Source organism: Dermacentor silvarum, chromosome 8 (assembly GCF_013339745.2).
Source record: "Dermacentor silvarum isolate Dsil-2018 chromosome 8, BIME_Dsil_1.4, whole genome shotgun sequence".
Classification (NCBI taxonomy): Eukaryota; Metazoa; Arthropoda; class Arachnida; order Ixodida; family Ixodidae; genus Dermacentor; species Dermacentor silvarum.
The window spans coordinates 52,599,835-52,613,314 of record NC_051161.1 but is presented as its reverse complement, the minus strand read 5'-3'; the positions used below and the strand labels follow the sequence as shown (position 1 = coordinate 52,613,314).

The following is a 13,480-nucleotide window of genomic DNA, read 5'->3' as shown; positions in this document are numbered from 1 at the left end:
TCTCGGCTGAAGCGTTCGTACATACTAGAGTCAATATACCGGGACGCCCAACACTTCTCCGCCCTATGCAACCTTTCTGCGGCCGTCCCATGCTGCGGAGCCACCGAGCCCTTATCGAAGGCAACGCGATAAGGACTCCGGTGTGCACGCAGCCTTGTATTGCAGCGGTCGCGCAGTCGCGAAGCCTTGTCTACATGTCGAGCCTCGTCGCATCCAGGCAGAGTGCGGCGACTCCCCGAAGGAGCGCCAAAGCGCGTAGTCGTTGAAGTATAGTCGTTGGCCAACGTGCATTAGCACTTAGTGATAAACAGGTGCTAATAAACAGGTGCCCCGCCGTGTGACGTCGTATTCCACGAAATCCGAGATGCCTTCAACGCGGGCACGGTTGAGGGTGCGACGGAGGAAGTGATTGTGGAGGAAGTGAAACTGCGATGGTTCGTAAGATCGAAGGTCTGATCGTAAGAGCGAAGATCGAAGCACGGCGGCCAGACAGACAGGTGAGTGAGTGCCACTACGCGCATGCTTTGACTCCGGACGCCCGAATTCTTGTGATGCTCGCTCATGGAGTCAGAGTAGCTTAGCACACCGTTACCGTTATACCGTTACCGATACCGCCCGCCGCCGACTGCACGTGCGTGGTGTTCACCACGCATGCGCCGCTGGGGGAAAGCGGTAATGGTATGACCGGCAACGCTAGGCTAAAATACTCTAGTTTCCGCCCTTAGATGCAAGCCTAGAAGCAAGAAGCGCCGAGAAAAAAAATCGCTGTTGATATGGGCACTTGCTGCCACCAATATAAAGGACATTAAGGAACGCGTCAGCCATATATATATATATATATATATATATATATATATATATATATATATCGTCCACCATTTATCGTGTAGCACCTGCGACGTTATTTTTCAATTTAAAACGTAATCGTCCCTCCATCTTTCTCTCTCTCTCTCTCTTTATCTGCGTTGTTTTTTATTCGCCTCAAGTGGAGTACGAGTTGTGTTCTGCAGATGCCACAGAGTAATCATCAACGGCATCAGACTCTTTGCATCGGCAACATTTTTTTTTTCGTACAAAGCTTTTGTTTCATGTTATCACAACAATAAAACGCGTGTTTTGCAAGTCGACAAAAAAAAAGGGGAATCAATAAAACTGTAGCGCCTTTAGTTTAAGAAATAGCCACCAGGCGGAGCGCGCCGCGCACCCATGTCCTGTGTGGCGATCGCTGCTTCTCGTATAAACAGAGCGCCAGCAGTAATATTTTTCCACCGCTTACATGACGAAACGCAGATGTATAATCAAGGATTCATAGATCTCGGATTCGAAAGTACACACAGTTCACCGCCAGTTCAGTGCTTGTAAACTCCTTCAGAATATACAGCACAGCCCTGCGCGATGTGCAAAACTGACAACCAGTTTCAATCTGTTGTTGCCCTTATCAGGCAAAACCAACAGGTATAAGAAAATGAAACCAAAGAGGCCCTTCATTTTGTGCTCCTCAGCTTTATACATTTTATGTGTTGTGTTGTAACACGCTTGCCTAATGCGCATGCCAAGGTGCTTTTTTTTTTTTTTTTTTTTTTGCACGCGCGATTCAGTTTGGATCGTGTCAGACAAAAAAAAAAAAAAAAACTCAAGTTCACGCGCCTCTTCATCCCATAGACTGCGGATATAAGTTATTTCCAAGTAGTGCTAAAGTTTACAAGGTTAGCGTTAGAACCAAACGTAACCGCACACCTTTTTTCGTTAACTACTGTAACCTTCTGTATCACTTGAAGCAGTTCCTTTGTAAGCTGCCGAGTTACACGTCTCTGAAGTCTTGGTACCTTCCGTTGCAGGTATATAGACGGACACATTCCTCCAAAGCTTAAGCTAGGAGAAGAACACCAGTCTACGAGAACTCCACTATGCTGCCCATAGTAGCCATACTGTTGGCGGTCGCGGTGTTCCTGATCTCGGCCGCCACCCTCGCTTGGCTCTACCTCCGGCTGATCAGGCAAATGTCGTGGGAGGACCACAAGGGATCGTACCAGCCGTCCAAGACGGAGGAGAAGGTTCTCGGCAAATCGCTCTCTCTCCTAAACGGCAGAGCGAAGGTCGCCGCCTCCGACGAAACCGACAAGGACGTCGAAGCGGCCGAAGAACAACAACCATCGGACTCCAGCGTGACACTGTTGTCAGTCACACCTCGCGAGCCAGAAGACAGGCCCGCACTCAACGGTAGTTTCGCAGAGTTTGACCAATCACAGACAGCCCCCAGTACGTATTCTTCAGAGAACCATCCAATGACGTCAACGCCTGCAGATGGCCTTAGCGCGCGTCGCTATACAAGGCCACAAGTGCAGACTGCTTACGCGGGACGAGGCCTCAACTACGCGTCGATGTCCGCGATGCACAATGACCTTAGTGAACGCAAGGTGTTGGATACTTCTAGGACTATCGTTCCTGATAAACAAGCGACTCGACTGAACGAGCCAGCCCAGAGTCACAGCGCGTGCATGACAACAGCCGTAACGCGCCGAGAGAAAGCGATGAGTGACGTCGAAGAACTGTCGCTGTCACCGATGCTCTGGGACTACGCAGGCTTCGAGTGGCCCGGCAAGAACCGGGAAGACGTGTTCACCACGGACGCTGACGCTTACACCGGCTCAGAGTGCAGCGGCGCCGGCGAAGAGGAAGAGGAGGAGGAAGATGATTCGGATGGCCACTCGAGCACGTCGGGAGTGCAACGAGGAGTGCGCAAGAGGGAACGCTCGTACTCTTGCTACCCGTTCGTCGAACACTGCCCGCGGCAAGTGCAGCATCACAGATGCGTCCCATTCGTGCAACCAGAGTGCGCGGCAGTGCACTGCAGCGCAACGTCTTTGGGAAGCTTGCCCATCTCGGAGGAAGACGAGGCTGACCAAGGGTTCTTCGGGAAGGCCCAGCACGACGAGACCTACAGACAGTACCTGAAAAGTATCATTCTGAAGCGTAAAGCCAGAATGTACTATGGACCCTACGGCCATTTTCCCTACTCCTGAATACTACGAGAAACACCAGAAGGCGAGGTCAGCGCGCCGCCCTTTCAGCAATCCACGAACGTGTCCTTCCAACAACCTGAGTGTACGGTCAATGACTCATGCGTCTTGGACTGGCAACATAGCTTTAACCTCGTCTATGTCTCGTCTTCCTTTTTATCGATGCGGTATCAGCGCCATATCCGTTTATACCAGCACACAGAAATGTCCGCGAATGTCCGTGCAGCAAATCCGAAAAGCTCGAACGCACGAGGCACATGACGACAAGGCGACGCACACGGACGCTGACTTGACAAGTCGTAAATCAGCGAGTTGTAATTCAGCACGCGTGTGTGGCACCTTCTCGTATTGTTCCCCGCTCGTTCGCGCTGTTTTACCATTCACCTTCATCGATAACTAACTAGAACACCAAAAAAGGCATAACAGACTTGGAAGGTTTGTGTACATCGACGAATACATGAATATAACTTGAAGCAGCGCGAAAGGACGAGGACTCGATACGCTAAACGCAACTACATTTAAGAAAAATACAAAATACTACGGCACAATGCCAGTGCCGCGATACATATGCGTTTGCTCTATGTACGTGCTCGTTTTAGTCATGAATTCAATTTGTACGTGTTTTTCGTTTCCTGCATGAAGTAAGAAACATCGTGGCTGGAGTGAAGGTAAGCATATCTCTGTACGCTTATTTCGTTCAATAAATGCTTTTACTTCGAACAAATACAAATACCGTGATGGCAAACCTATGGAGAGTGGTCGTTGGCTTTACAATATACCTCCGGGAAAGGCACCCTCCCAAACTCTAACTAAATGACAATACCTTCAACGACGGCCATCAATTCTCTACTGTAGCGATTTCTACTCTGAACCACCTCTTCTCCCACCCATTCCTGTGTTTAGATTGACTGTAGCGTGCTAGGATTTTCTGCAATCCCATTATGCTATTTGTCCCTCGGAACTCATCAAAACGCCCTGTGATCGGCTTGGTCTCCTTTCTTGTCCCTTGCCTTTCCTGGCGCTGTTTGCAGCCTTAAGAACTATAGTTTTCTTGTAAGGTCCCGAAAGCTGCAGCGCAAGTGTTGTAATGAGCCAACACTGAAGGGCTCGAGGATTTGAACTCCAAAATTTCGAAGCTCACGCCCTGCGCTGTATATACCCGTACATAAAAATTCCGGCAGAACCAATCTCGCGATGAACGCCGACGTTAATGCGATTAGCATTGAAGGAATGTGGCGACGCACCGTATTGCCACCGCCGAAACGCGTCATGTACGAGGCGTGTATACGCCACCGGGCTCCTCTCTCACTCACCCCTGGACACGTGGCGCCATATAGCGGCGTCGCCGCGAAATCCGCGCGTGTGTGAATATATATTCAGACAATAATGTCTGAATATATATGACGCAGTCTGAATTCCGCCCAGCATCGCATAAATTTTAAAGGATTTTTTTTTTTTTTGTCATTGCAGAGGCGGCACAGATCCAGTGACCAAGTTGGTGTCAAAGAGATTAGTGATAAGTGGCCCATATCCAGTGGCACATAACCACCCAAGTTGGCGTTAAAGACGCTCACTTAAGAGCGGCACTTACCCAGTGAACTCAAGTTGATCTGAGAGCTGGTTTCGAACTCAGTTCCCTCAGGATAACAGCCCGAGGTTCTGCCCATTAGAGAATTGACTACCCAATGATCCAATTAGGTGGGAAAACAGTTTGATAGATAGATAGATAGATAGATAGATAGATAGATAGATAGATAGATAGATAGATAGATAGATAGATAGATAGATAGATAGATAGATAGATAGATAGATAGATAGATAGATAGATAGATAGATAGATAGATAGATAGATAGATAGATAGATAGATAGATAGATAGATAGATAGATAGATAGATAGATAGATAGATAGATAGATAGATAGATACTGGGATGTGCGTCATGTATCCTAAGGATGATAAACGCATTGAACTACTGCCTGTCTGACGCAAGTTGGTCTTAGATATGGGAGATTTGCGTGTTCTTTCTAATGGCAAAGAGTACGCTTGGCTTATACATGTATATTTAGAAGTCAACCTGGACATTCCCTTCACACTGGCAACATCCATCCAAAAACCTCTTTGCTTCAAAATAACACCAATGAAGTCACTCACAATGTTCTCTCACATACACAAACACACTTGTGTCTTATCAGTTCGGCGGCACAACGCAGTCGTGAAAAAGCACGCTATCAGAGTCAAAAATAGCAGTCGCAGCGCTTTAATCGAAATTCACAACCTGGTCACATCAGTCATATCATCCTGGACGCGTGTGCGGCGAACGGCAAACACGTCATCGAAAACGTCGCGCGAACGAGATTCTGAATGAAAAAAAAATGAAAAAAAAAATACCAGAACTTCACTCGTTCATGAGCCAACCGGTGACACCTGGCCGCCGCGAGGGCCTTCTTCCAGAAGGCTGCACGATCTCACTTCCAAGCGGAATCGCTCAGCACCGTCTATGTCCGTGAGAGGGGAGCACGACTCCCTGCGGTTCCAGCTGCCGCCCTTCAGGACACTGGGCAGTGACACCGCGGCGACACCCGCGAACCTCGAGCAGGGCAGGGCGCCGTTCTTGTCGCAAGCATCCGGGAACAGGAGCGACGCACTGCTGCACCCTAAGTCGATTTTCTCCAGCGTCACTTGTCCGTGCACCACGTCGCCCTCGCGGACGTCTCCGACGTACCACCGCTGTGGTTGCTTCGCGTCCGGCGGCCCGTCCAACGTGGCGCGACAAGCGGCTGACGCCAGGCGGCAATGCCGAGGCGGTGGCGGTTCCTTGACCTGCCACGTGCTGTCGTACAGCTCGATGACGCTCGAGTAAGAAGAGATCTGCTCGGGCGGCCCATAGTTGCGCCTCTCCAGGGGCGCGACGACCGCGGAACTGCTGCTGCCGTTGCATGCGCCGTCGCTTGGCGACGAGGGGTCGGCGTAGCCGTTGTACAGCCCGGCCACGCTGTGCGCGGCCGAGTTGAGCTTGAAAGCCGTCATGCAGGAAGCCGAGTTGAGGCCGTAGCAGAGGCAGACTGTCACGCTCAGCACGACTAGGACGACGAGGACGATGGCCAGTAGAAGGAGCAAGTGCATGACCGCGCAGCTAGCCGCATTACGCCTGCTCCTGCTGCTTCGATGCGTGCTGCTGGATGCGGTTCTGCAACGAAACCCTCTCTGTTTACAGACGGCCGTGCGTGGTCCGATAGCGCACAGGCCAACTTAACACACTTTCGCTCGGGGCTTGACGAGGTCCGCCGTACCCAGACGCTACGTCGTCGCTGGAGTGCTTGCGGCGTAACCTGCGTGAGACAAAGAGCAACAGTGAAGCCGGCTCAAAATGGTCCAGCTGTGCCCACCGCTTTTTTTTTTTTTTTTTTCGTTGACACACCAATAAAACCAGAACCGAGATATCGCAATTATAGCGGTACGTGCTGAAGACGTACAAGGAGGGCGCTTCGTGACGTGTCCAGCGGCCTTCCAGTTCTGGCCCTGCCTTTGTTCTACTATACATAGTGCTGTGCGTGTCTTGAAGCGCTAGCTACTACGTCTTAATCTCTTACTAAATTCCAACTAGACCAACTTCCTTCTTTGATAGTAACAATACTGCATGCCTCAAAACAAGTGTCAAAAGAGCACCCCTTGTATCTCGTCTGTCGAGAAGGAAGTTGCGGGCTCTAGCGTGCTTTCATGCTGGCTGGTTAACAAAGTGCTGTCAGTATCATCCTGAGCCTCCGCCAGCATGAAGGCCGCCTGCAACTGGAGTGTTTTCTTTCGTTCTCCACAAGCAAGATAGCGGGGCGAGTTGCATCCTGTTTGCTATTCCAGAACGAGGACAGCGGGGATAGAGAGATAAAGGGATTCGACAAAGAAAAAAGAAGAGGCTTAGTAGCACGAACGCGCCATAGAGGCATGCCTCGGCGATCTTGTCCGACAGTCAAAGTCTCAAAACCTACGACGATACCGCTTGTGAAAATCCCATCGTTGAAGTATCACTAGCACTGAAAAATACGAGCATAACGAACCCGCAGTCTCCGGGCCTTGTTGCGGCTGCCTTCAAAGCAATGATGTTTACGACGTCTTGAGTCGCTGCGGGCAGCCGTGTCTTCTTTACTCCGCTGAAAAAGAACAAAGCGTTGTAACAACCCCCCAGTGCTTAGCAGTTATTCGATACTTCCGCGTCTAAACAATAGCAAAAGGAAAGGGCAAAGACTGATTGTAGCCGTCGCCAGACATCACGAGTCCAAGAAGTTCGCATCCCTAATAGCCGATTTATCTTTAGTTATCTTTGCGAGCACCTGTTAACAGCCGGGAAAGGCGGTAATTAAACGTATACTGACCGCGTGTGGAAGACACGTGCGAGGTTCTGCCTCTCACGGTTCATGGAGGCCGTCGAAACAAACGACCGACGTGAATTCGTGCTCCTGACTGATGTCAGCGCGGCACGTGAACAAAGATAAACGGTTTTTAGCCCTCTTTAGGATAAAGCGATAACCTGCTTGCTGTCAGCACCGATCGCGTTGCGAGATGTCCGCACTGTGAGTCTTTCCTGAAAAGCGATACATGCAACTGCTGAAACATGCAGTGCCATTATTCTCCCTACGCGAAATGCTGAGTCTTCTCATTGTGTGGGCTTTGTGAGCAGGATCAACGCTTTTAATTTCATTTTTTGTCCTCGCAAGCCCAGGAACCACATCCTGCAGCAGATGCGCGCCAACTACACGCCCCTTATACTATCCATTTGCGTCTTAACAGGCGAGTATATTACTGAACTGCTAAAACGAGTGCAGATTCGCCCGATTGCAATGGCTAACGTCACTGGCTATATGAAGCTTGCAACAAACAGTATTTGGTTTTAATTGCACAACACATTAAGAGAGCCAAGAGGACGGAAGAAATAACACGAAGTACACAAGACGAGTAATGCATTCGCGTTCTTCGCGCCGTCCTTTTACAGCCTTTAGCATGTTCCACAATTTCGGGTAACCAACTCACCCAACTTTCAGCGGTATACCTATATGGTTACAAGCGAGCCATATGTGGCGTGGATAAAGAACCAGAAAGACGATCTTGTACGTGGATTGCGATATCACGAGACATCTCGAACTACAGAAAGGTGAGCTAGTTGATAGGGATTCATCGTGAAAGAAGTTAAGGAGTGCAGACACGGGCGCAATAGAAGAGAACCATGCAGCCCAAACGCCGGCGTTGGTGTTTTCGGGTCCTCTTCTCTTGTGTCCGCGTCTGCACGCCTTACCTTCCTCCACGAGATGCCTCGAATAGCCTTGAGACACTTCTGAGGAACCCTGGCCATCGGCCAGGCTTTCAGCGCAGAATTAATATCGAAGAAACCACTCATGCGCGGGCGATTTATTCCACTTGCTTGGGCTGCTTACACTGTTCTTCCGCCTTTATATGGCACATTATATCACGATAAAGGTTTCATCCTCCAGTACGAAAATACGACTCGTAACTCGCTCCTATCACCGACCCATCTCGAAGAAATACCAAACGAGCTTGCGCGCTGACACAGGGTCCTGCTGCACCGATGCCCATAACTGGACACGGAATCCCTCAGTGCTATAATCGTTCTCTCGTTCAACGAGCCTACGCTTTCTCTTTCCTTCTAGAAACGCTTGCCACGGCTTTAATAGGACTGCCCCCACAGTACAAAAAATTGACAGCGGCTGCGGCATCTTCTTCAACTTCATCTTGAATTTTTTATCCTGGAAGATGGCATGGCTGCCTTATCTCCAATAGCATCACGAGTTCTCGGCCCGGAGGGGAAAAAAATAAAAAAGGAGGCTTTCCTCGGAGAAAACCAGGCAGTCAGTAGAAAGCAGAACTAACATCCACAGAAACGAATTGGGCGGTGCACATTCTCCAGAGCAAAATATACGAACCTGCAACGATACCGATGCGCATCGAGGAACTGTAGAGCACCAGGACGGGAGTTGCTCCTTCGAGACTTGTCCGCTACGGCTGTCTTGCAGGGCGGTTGGTTGTCATCGGCTTATGCGCTGGATTGCGGGCTGGATAAGGTGCTCGCGACAGCATCGGAAGACAGGGGTCTCCGCGGGCGTCCCCGAACGCGCGAGCAAGTGCGCGAAGGAGGGCGACATAAACGCGCAGCCTTATCTGAAGGCGCGCGGCAGAGCGTCAGGCCCTTTGGGTGGGCACGCGGCGTCCCTCCACGACACGTAATCTTATCGCGGAGGTGGCCAAAGCGTCGCGGAGCTGACGCCCGTGTATGCCTTGTTGTCTTCAGTATAGAGGCAGGGCTGTACCTGGGCAGTTGCGATGGTCAGCTGCTCACTTATCGGCAGATAGGCTGTCCCTTTTGTCTTCCTGGTATGTGTACACAGCTCCGCGGTATTTTTTTTTTCTTTTTTTGGAATCCAGAACAATTTCACAATGAATCGCCTTCACTGGTTTACTTTTTTATATAGTTTCTTGTTTCATATTGCTGGTCGTCATGCGCGTAAGCTCACGGGTGATGTGGAAATCATTTTTACTTTCTCTGGGTGGCGTGTCGAGTCATAGAGGTGTAATATACGTTGCCTAAGGCAAACACAGAAGTTGAGGTGAGCCAGATTAACCAGCGAAGCAGTGAAAGCTGTGCCTGCCTTGTGTTGTGTGTCGCGCCCTGGGCAAGTGCTTTATATGGATAGCATCACGGTGGAGTGCGCACAATACACGGCGAGCGTGCTCGGACACAACACCGTTCCAGAAAACTTTCCGGGCTCGGAAAGAGGCACTGATTGCGGCAACCTCGGAAATCTAGCTCGAACCGCCGCTATCACTGCATCTGTATACCCTTATCAGCTTTGCAACTCGCTGAATGGGACAACTATAAGGGAGAGCACCTACCGGAAGCGAGCTATCTGTTCGAACCGTATATGTATCGTCACTTGAACGGTCAGTCATACAGATTATCGCACTCGCGCATCATCTATGCATGGTAATTAGTAACGACATCTTGCATTCCGCTGCGGCCAGCGCAGCCGGGATCGAACCTACGACCTCGCGCTCAGCAGCGCCTATGCCATAGCCACTCATGGGCTACGCGGCGGGTTCCTACATACAAGAAATAAATTGAGGATGAGAAAAGAAATATTTGACAGAGCTTCGCTGAAGAGCTACAACGACTCAGAATAGCACCTCCCAAAAAGTAACGTCCGGCTAACCTTTAGTGTTTTTGCGATAGGCTCTAGATCTCCCAAAAATAGCACAAGAATGGCGGCGCTTCTCCCCCTCTCTCTCTTTCTCTCTCTTTGCGTCCCTAATTTCACGAAACGCAGGCTGCATTTCATCGGCGACACGTTCACGTCACTGCGTTTGTCCATTCTGCGAACTGGACCTGACGATCGTCCCGATCCTCTGAAGGATCCCGTTCCTGGGCTACGCTGGATGGCGGCACGGTCCAGATCTTCATGATGACCCAGCAGCAGCGGAGGCTGAGCATAACCATCGCCACGCCAATCACGATGAAAGCGATCAGTGCGGCCTCCATGTCTCTAGGCTGAAGCTTCTACCCCGTCATCTATTTGACGGGTGCAAATAAAGTCACTTCTCTCTCTCTCTCTCTCTCTCTCTCTCTCTCTCTTCCCATCGCACTTGCGTCGGCTTGCGGGTGAAGGCGACATGGAACATCAGACCGGTCTGTAAATGGAAACGCTGGATTACAGGCTGGACGGGTGAATTACTCAATGGAATTACTCTTTCAACTTTTACTCGGCGGAGAACGATGGCTTCCCTGTGCAGAAAATGTGAGCTAAACTAGGAAGATTTTAAATACGAATTGATGATAGTTTAGACATTTTTTTTTTAATCTGTCCGCCCGTTTGTCGGAAATGTATGTACCAGGTGTTTCAGCGAACACTTTCAAACATTTTTAAAGGTTGCCTGTGGCAGATAGCACAATTCTAGTCCATGAGCTGGTCTACTCGAAGAGGCGGACATTACTTGCACAGAAATTGAAATGGATAATCAACTAATTAACAAAAATTCACAAATTAATTTAACTACTTACCTCATGGCCCATATTGCAATTTACAAATTCTAGCCGAGGAGTTCACAAGGCGGATTCACTTGGAACGAATTCCCAGGATGACACCAGTTTCGAGATATTAATTCCCGAACTTTACGGATAAATGCATTGGCGTTCCAGGTGCACTTTTGTGCTTCAATGCATAAAACGACGTTTTATGCATTGAAAGGGCCTGAAATACTGAGAGGCTGGCTCCCTTTAGTCTCTCAGCCATGTCCAAGCGCAAAAACTGCATAATCTGCGGACTTTCAAATTCGTAAAGGTCTAGTACACGTGACGGAAAGGCAGAGAGAAAGATAGTGGGCACTTCATAAAGTTTGCCCCTCAGAACAAATTATCCACATTTTATTAACGATGGTTTACTTCCAGATGCAGCCCACCAGCAGCAGCAAACTTGGAGCAGCAGAGGCTCCTTTTTTTTTTTTTTTTTTTTTTTTTTTTTAGATCACAGTGACCTTGCTCTGCCACGAGAGGGCGGCGCAAGTACCATCACAATTTCCTTCTAGTGTGCATTTGTTTCTGCAATCTTGCCGCCGTCCCATCTTTCCACACCTTTGAAGCTTTTGCGAGAACAGAATTCATTTTTCGTAAAACTTGACGCGCAACATTCGTAAAACTGCAAAACGGGACCAAATTCTAAAACTTGAAGGACACTGCTCAATGGGATCAACGCAATGTTCAATATCAATGCATATACCTGCCCAGTTGGCACTGGGCAAGTATGCAAATTGTGCTAGCATGCGTCATGACACCGAAAAAAAAAAAGAAAAATGTGTGATACCTGGCGCCAATATCCTGGCAGCTGGGGTGAGGATGTCGGCACGCTTTGAAGCCGACGAAGCGCTTCGCACGTTCATGCATCTTCTCTTCCATGCATGGCTGGAATAAAAGTGCCCCACTCGACACACAAACCGACGCAGATGTAAACAACAGGTTGACCGTAGAGCCGTATATACACTAAGCACGCTGAGAGCACTGTAAACCACCCGCCCGCGGTAGATCACATGCGCTCCTTCCAAGAACAAGGTGGGAATAGCAAACGGATGTCGACGGCCTGCTTCATCCTCTCGTACGGCGTCCGCTTTTCCGCCTCGATCTGATAAAGCGTTACCATGTGCCGCTTCGTACGACAGGCACTCAAGGCACGAACCGTCGCTGCTGGTGACGACGGCATCACACGCAGCGCTCGACAGCTACTTTGCATTCTCGACAGGAAAGTAGCGAGCGCAGAGTTTTCAAGAAAGTAAACGCAAGCAAAGCAGATGACGATTAACGTTGTGGGATCAGATAAACCCAAAAAGGTGTAAACTTTTTTAAGAGTGTACGACGTCTGACTAGTCTCACAGTAGACGGCCTGAAGGAGGACTGACTTTTGAGCTAGTTGGTCTTGCATTTTGACATATGGTAACTTAGCGCAATGTGGCGGACAGAAACAAATACAAAAAAACAGACAAGGACGGGCGCTTCTTCGGACGGGCGTTCCTCGCCTACCTAAACGCGTGGACAAGGCAAGGAAGCGGAAATGAGATTTAGCTTCGGCGAATTAAATTACGGGATTTAACTGGTTTAAAGTCAAATGTGGTTTAAAGTTCAAATGTGGCAGGCGCGTTACACAGGCCAAATGGCATCACGGTGAATTCAAATAAACCGTCAGGTGTGATGAAGGCCGTTTTTGGACGGTCTGACTCAGCCACTGGCACTTGGTGGTACCCGGATCGTAAGTCTAAAGAGGAGAAGAATTCGGCGCCTTGGAGGCAGTGTAGCTCGTCGTCAATACGGGGTAGTGGACTTACACCATCTTTTGTGACAACATGCCCAAGGTAATTAATAGCAGTGCAGAAGAAGACGAAACATTTCTGCAGTTTGCACTTCAAAGCTGCTTTATGGAACCTTGAAACATAAATCAGTTTTTTTTTTTCAATTTCTATAAATTTTTTTGAGAAATCCATTTTCGGTAATTTCGGAGTAAAAGGTTGATTATCCACAGAGAACAAAGAGGGTGAAAGTTCCATTCACTGAATTTCACGCCAAAACCTCATCGCTGGTACGTCAATTTGACGTCACGGGTTTTGAAATATTTAGTTCTTTTCGTATTAGAGCCTTCGCGGCTCAGTACAAGTTATAGAAACTTAGTAGGTTAAGTCGTTGGGCATGTTGTGCCTGGCGGTCCCTCGGGACAAAGGATGCTTCACCGGTTGACGTGCACCTGGGCCGCGATTTTGTAGCGATGCCTTATGACTTATTCTACACTAGTCTTATCATTCACCGCTCATGGCCGGCTGATCCCGTTGATAACGCGAGCGGACCGTCGCTCTGACCACTGACAAAGCGCGATAAGCGTGAAAAGGAATTATTACCGGAAAGGCATCGCTACAAAATACCG

General features: G+C 49.2%; 2 protein-coding genes across 6 annotated transcripts; one reads left to right on the top strand and one right to left on the bottom strand.

Annotated features, from left to right (window-relative positions):
* LOC119461233 (uncharacterized) lies at positions 1 to 3,157 on the top strand. The gene is made up of 2 exons (XM_037722463.2): positions 1 to 497; positions 1,839 to 3,157. Exon 2 carries the CDS (start codon positions 1,908 to 1,910, stop codon positions 3,021 to 3,023), a length of 1,116 nt encoding a protein of 371 aa, XP_037578391.1. The 5' UTR covers positions 1 to 497; positions 1,839 to 1,907; the 3' UTR covers positions 3,024 to 3,157.
* A 1,920-nt stretch (positions 3,158 to 5,077) lies between these two features.
* Positions 5,078 to 12,992, bottom strand: LOC119461232 (uncharacterized). 5 transcript variants are annotated; one of them, XM_049672102.1, is made up of 5 exons: positions 11,879 to 12,992; positions 8,947 to 10,709; positions 7,073 to 7,160; positions 6,279 to 6,349; positions 5,078 to 6,207 (listed from the first exon to the last, which is right to left on the bottom strand). In XM_049672102.1, the coding sequence occupies exons 2-5, from the start codon at positions 8,970 to 8,972 to the stop codon at positions 5,424 to 5,426; spliced, it is 969 nt and encodes a 322-aa protein (XP_049528059.1). In that variant the 5' UTR covers positions 8,973 to 10,709; positions 11,879 to 12,992; the 3' UTR covers positions 5,078 to 5,423. The 5 variants fall into 5 exon arrangements, with proteins under 5 accessions (XP_049528059.1, XP_037578389.1, XP_037578390.1 ...); XM_037722461.2 differs by having other exon boundaries at positions 5,078 to 6,349; positions 7,073 to 7,165; positions 8,951 to 10,709; positions 11,879 to 12,973; XM_037722462.2 differs by lacking the exon at positions 11,879 to 12,992 and having other exon boundaries at positions 7,073 to 7,165; positions 8,951 to 8,999.
* Positions 12,993 to 13,480: the final 488 nt, after the last annotated feature.

Coding starts and splice junctions, on each gene's coding strand:
- LOC119461232 (XM_049672102.1), bottom strand. CDS start 8,972: ATGCGCATCGGTATCGTTGCAGGTTC. Junction 7,161..8,946: donor ATCGGTATCGTTGCAGGTTC/GTATATTTTGCT, acceptor TTTTCAGCGGAG/TAAAGAAGACACGGCTGCCC. Junction 6,208..6,278: donor TCGTCAAGCCCCGAGCGAAA/GTGTGTTAAGTT, acceptor GTTTCGTTGCAG/AACCGCATCCAGCAGCACGC.
- LOC119461233 (XM_037722463.2), top strand. CDS start 1,908: ATGCTGCCCATAGTAGCCATACTGTTGGCGGTCGCGGTGTTCCTGATC.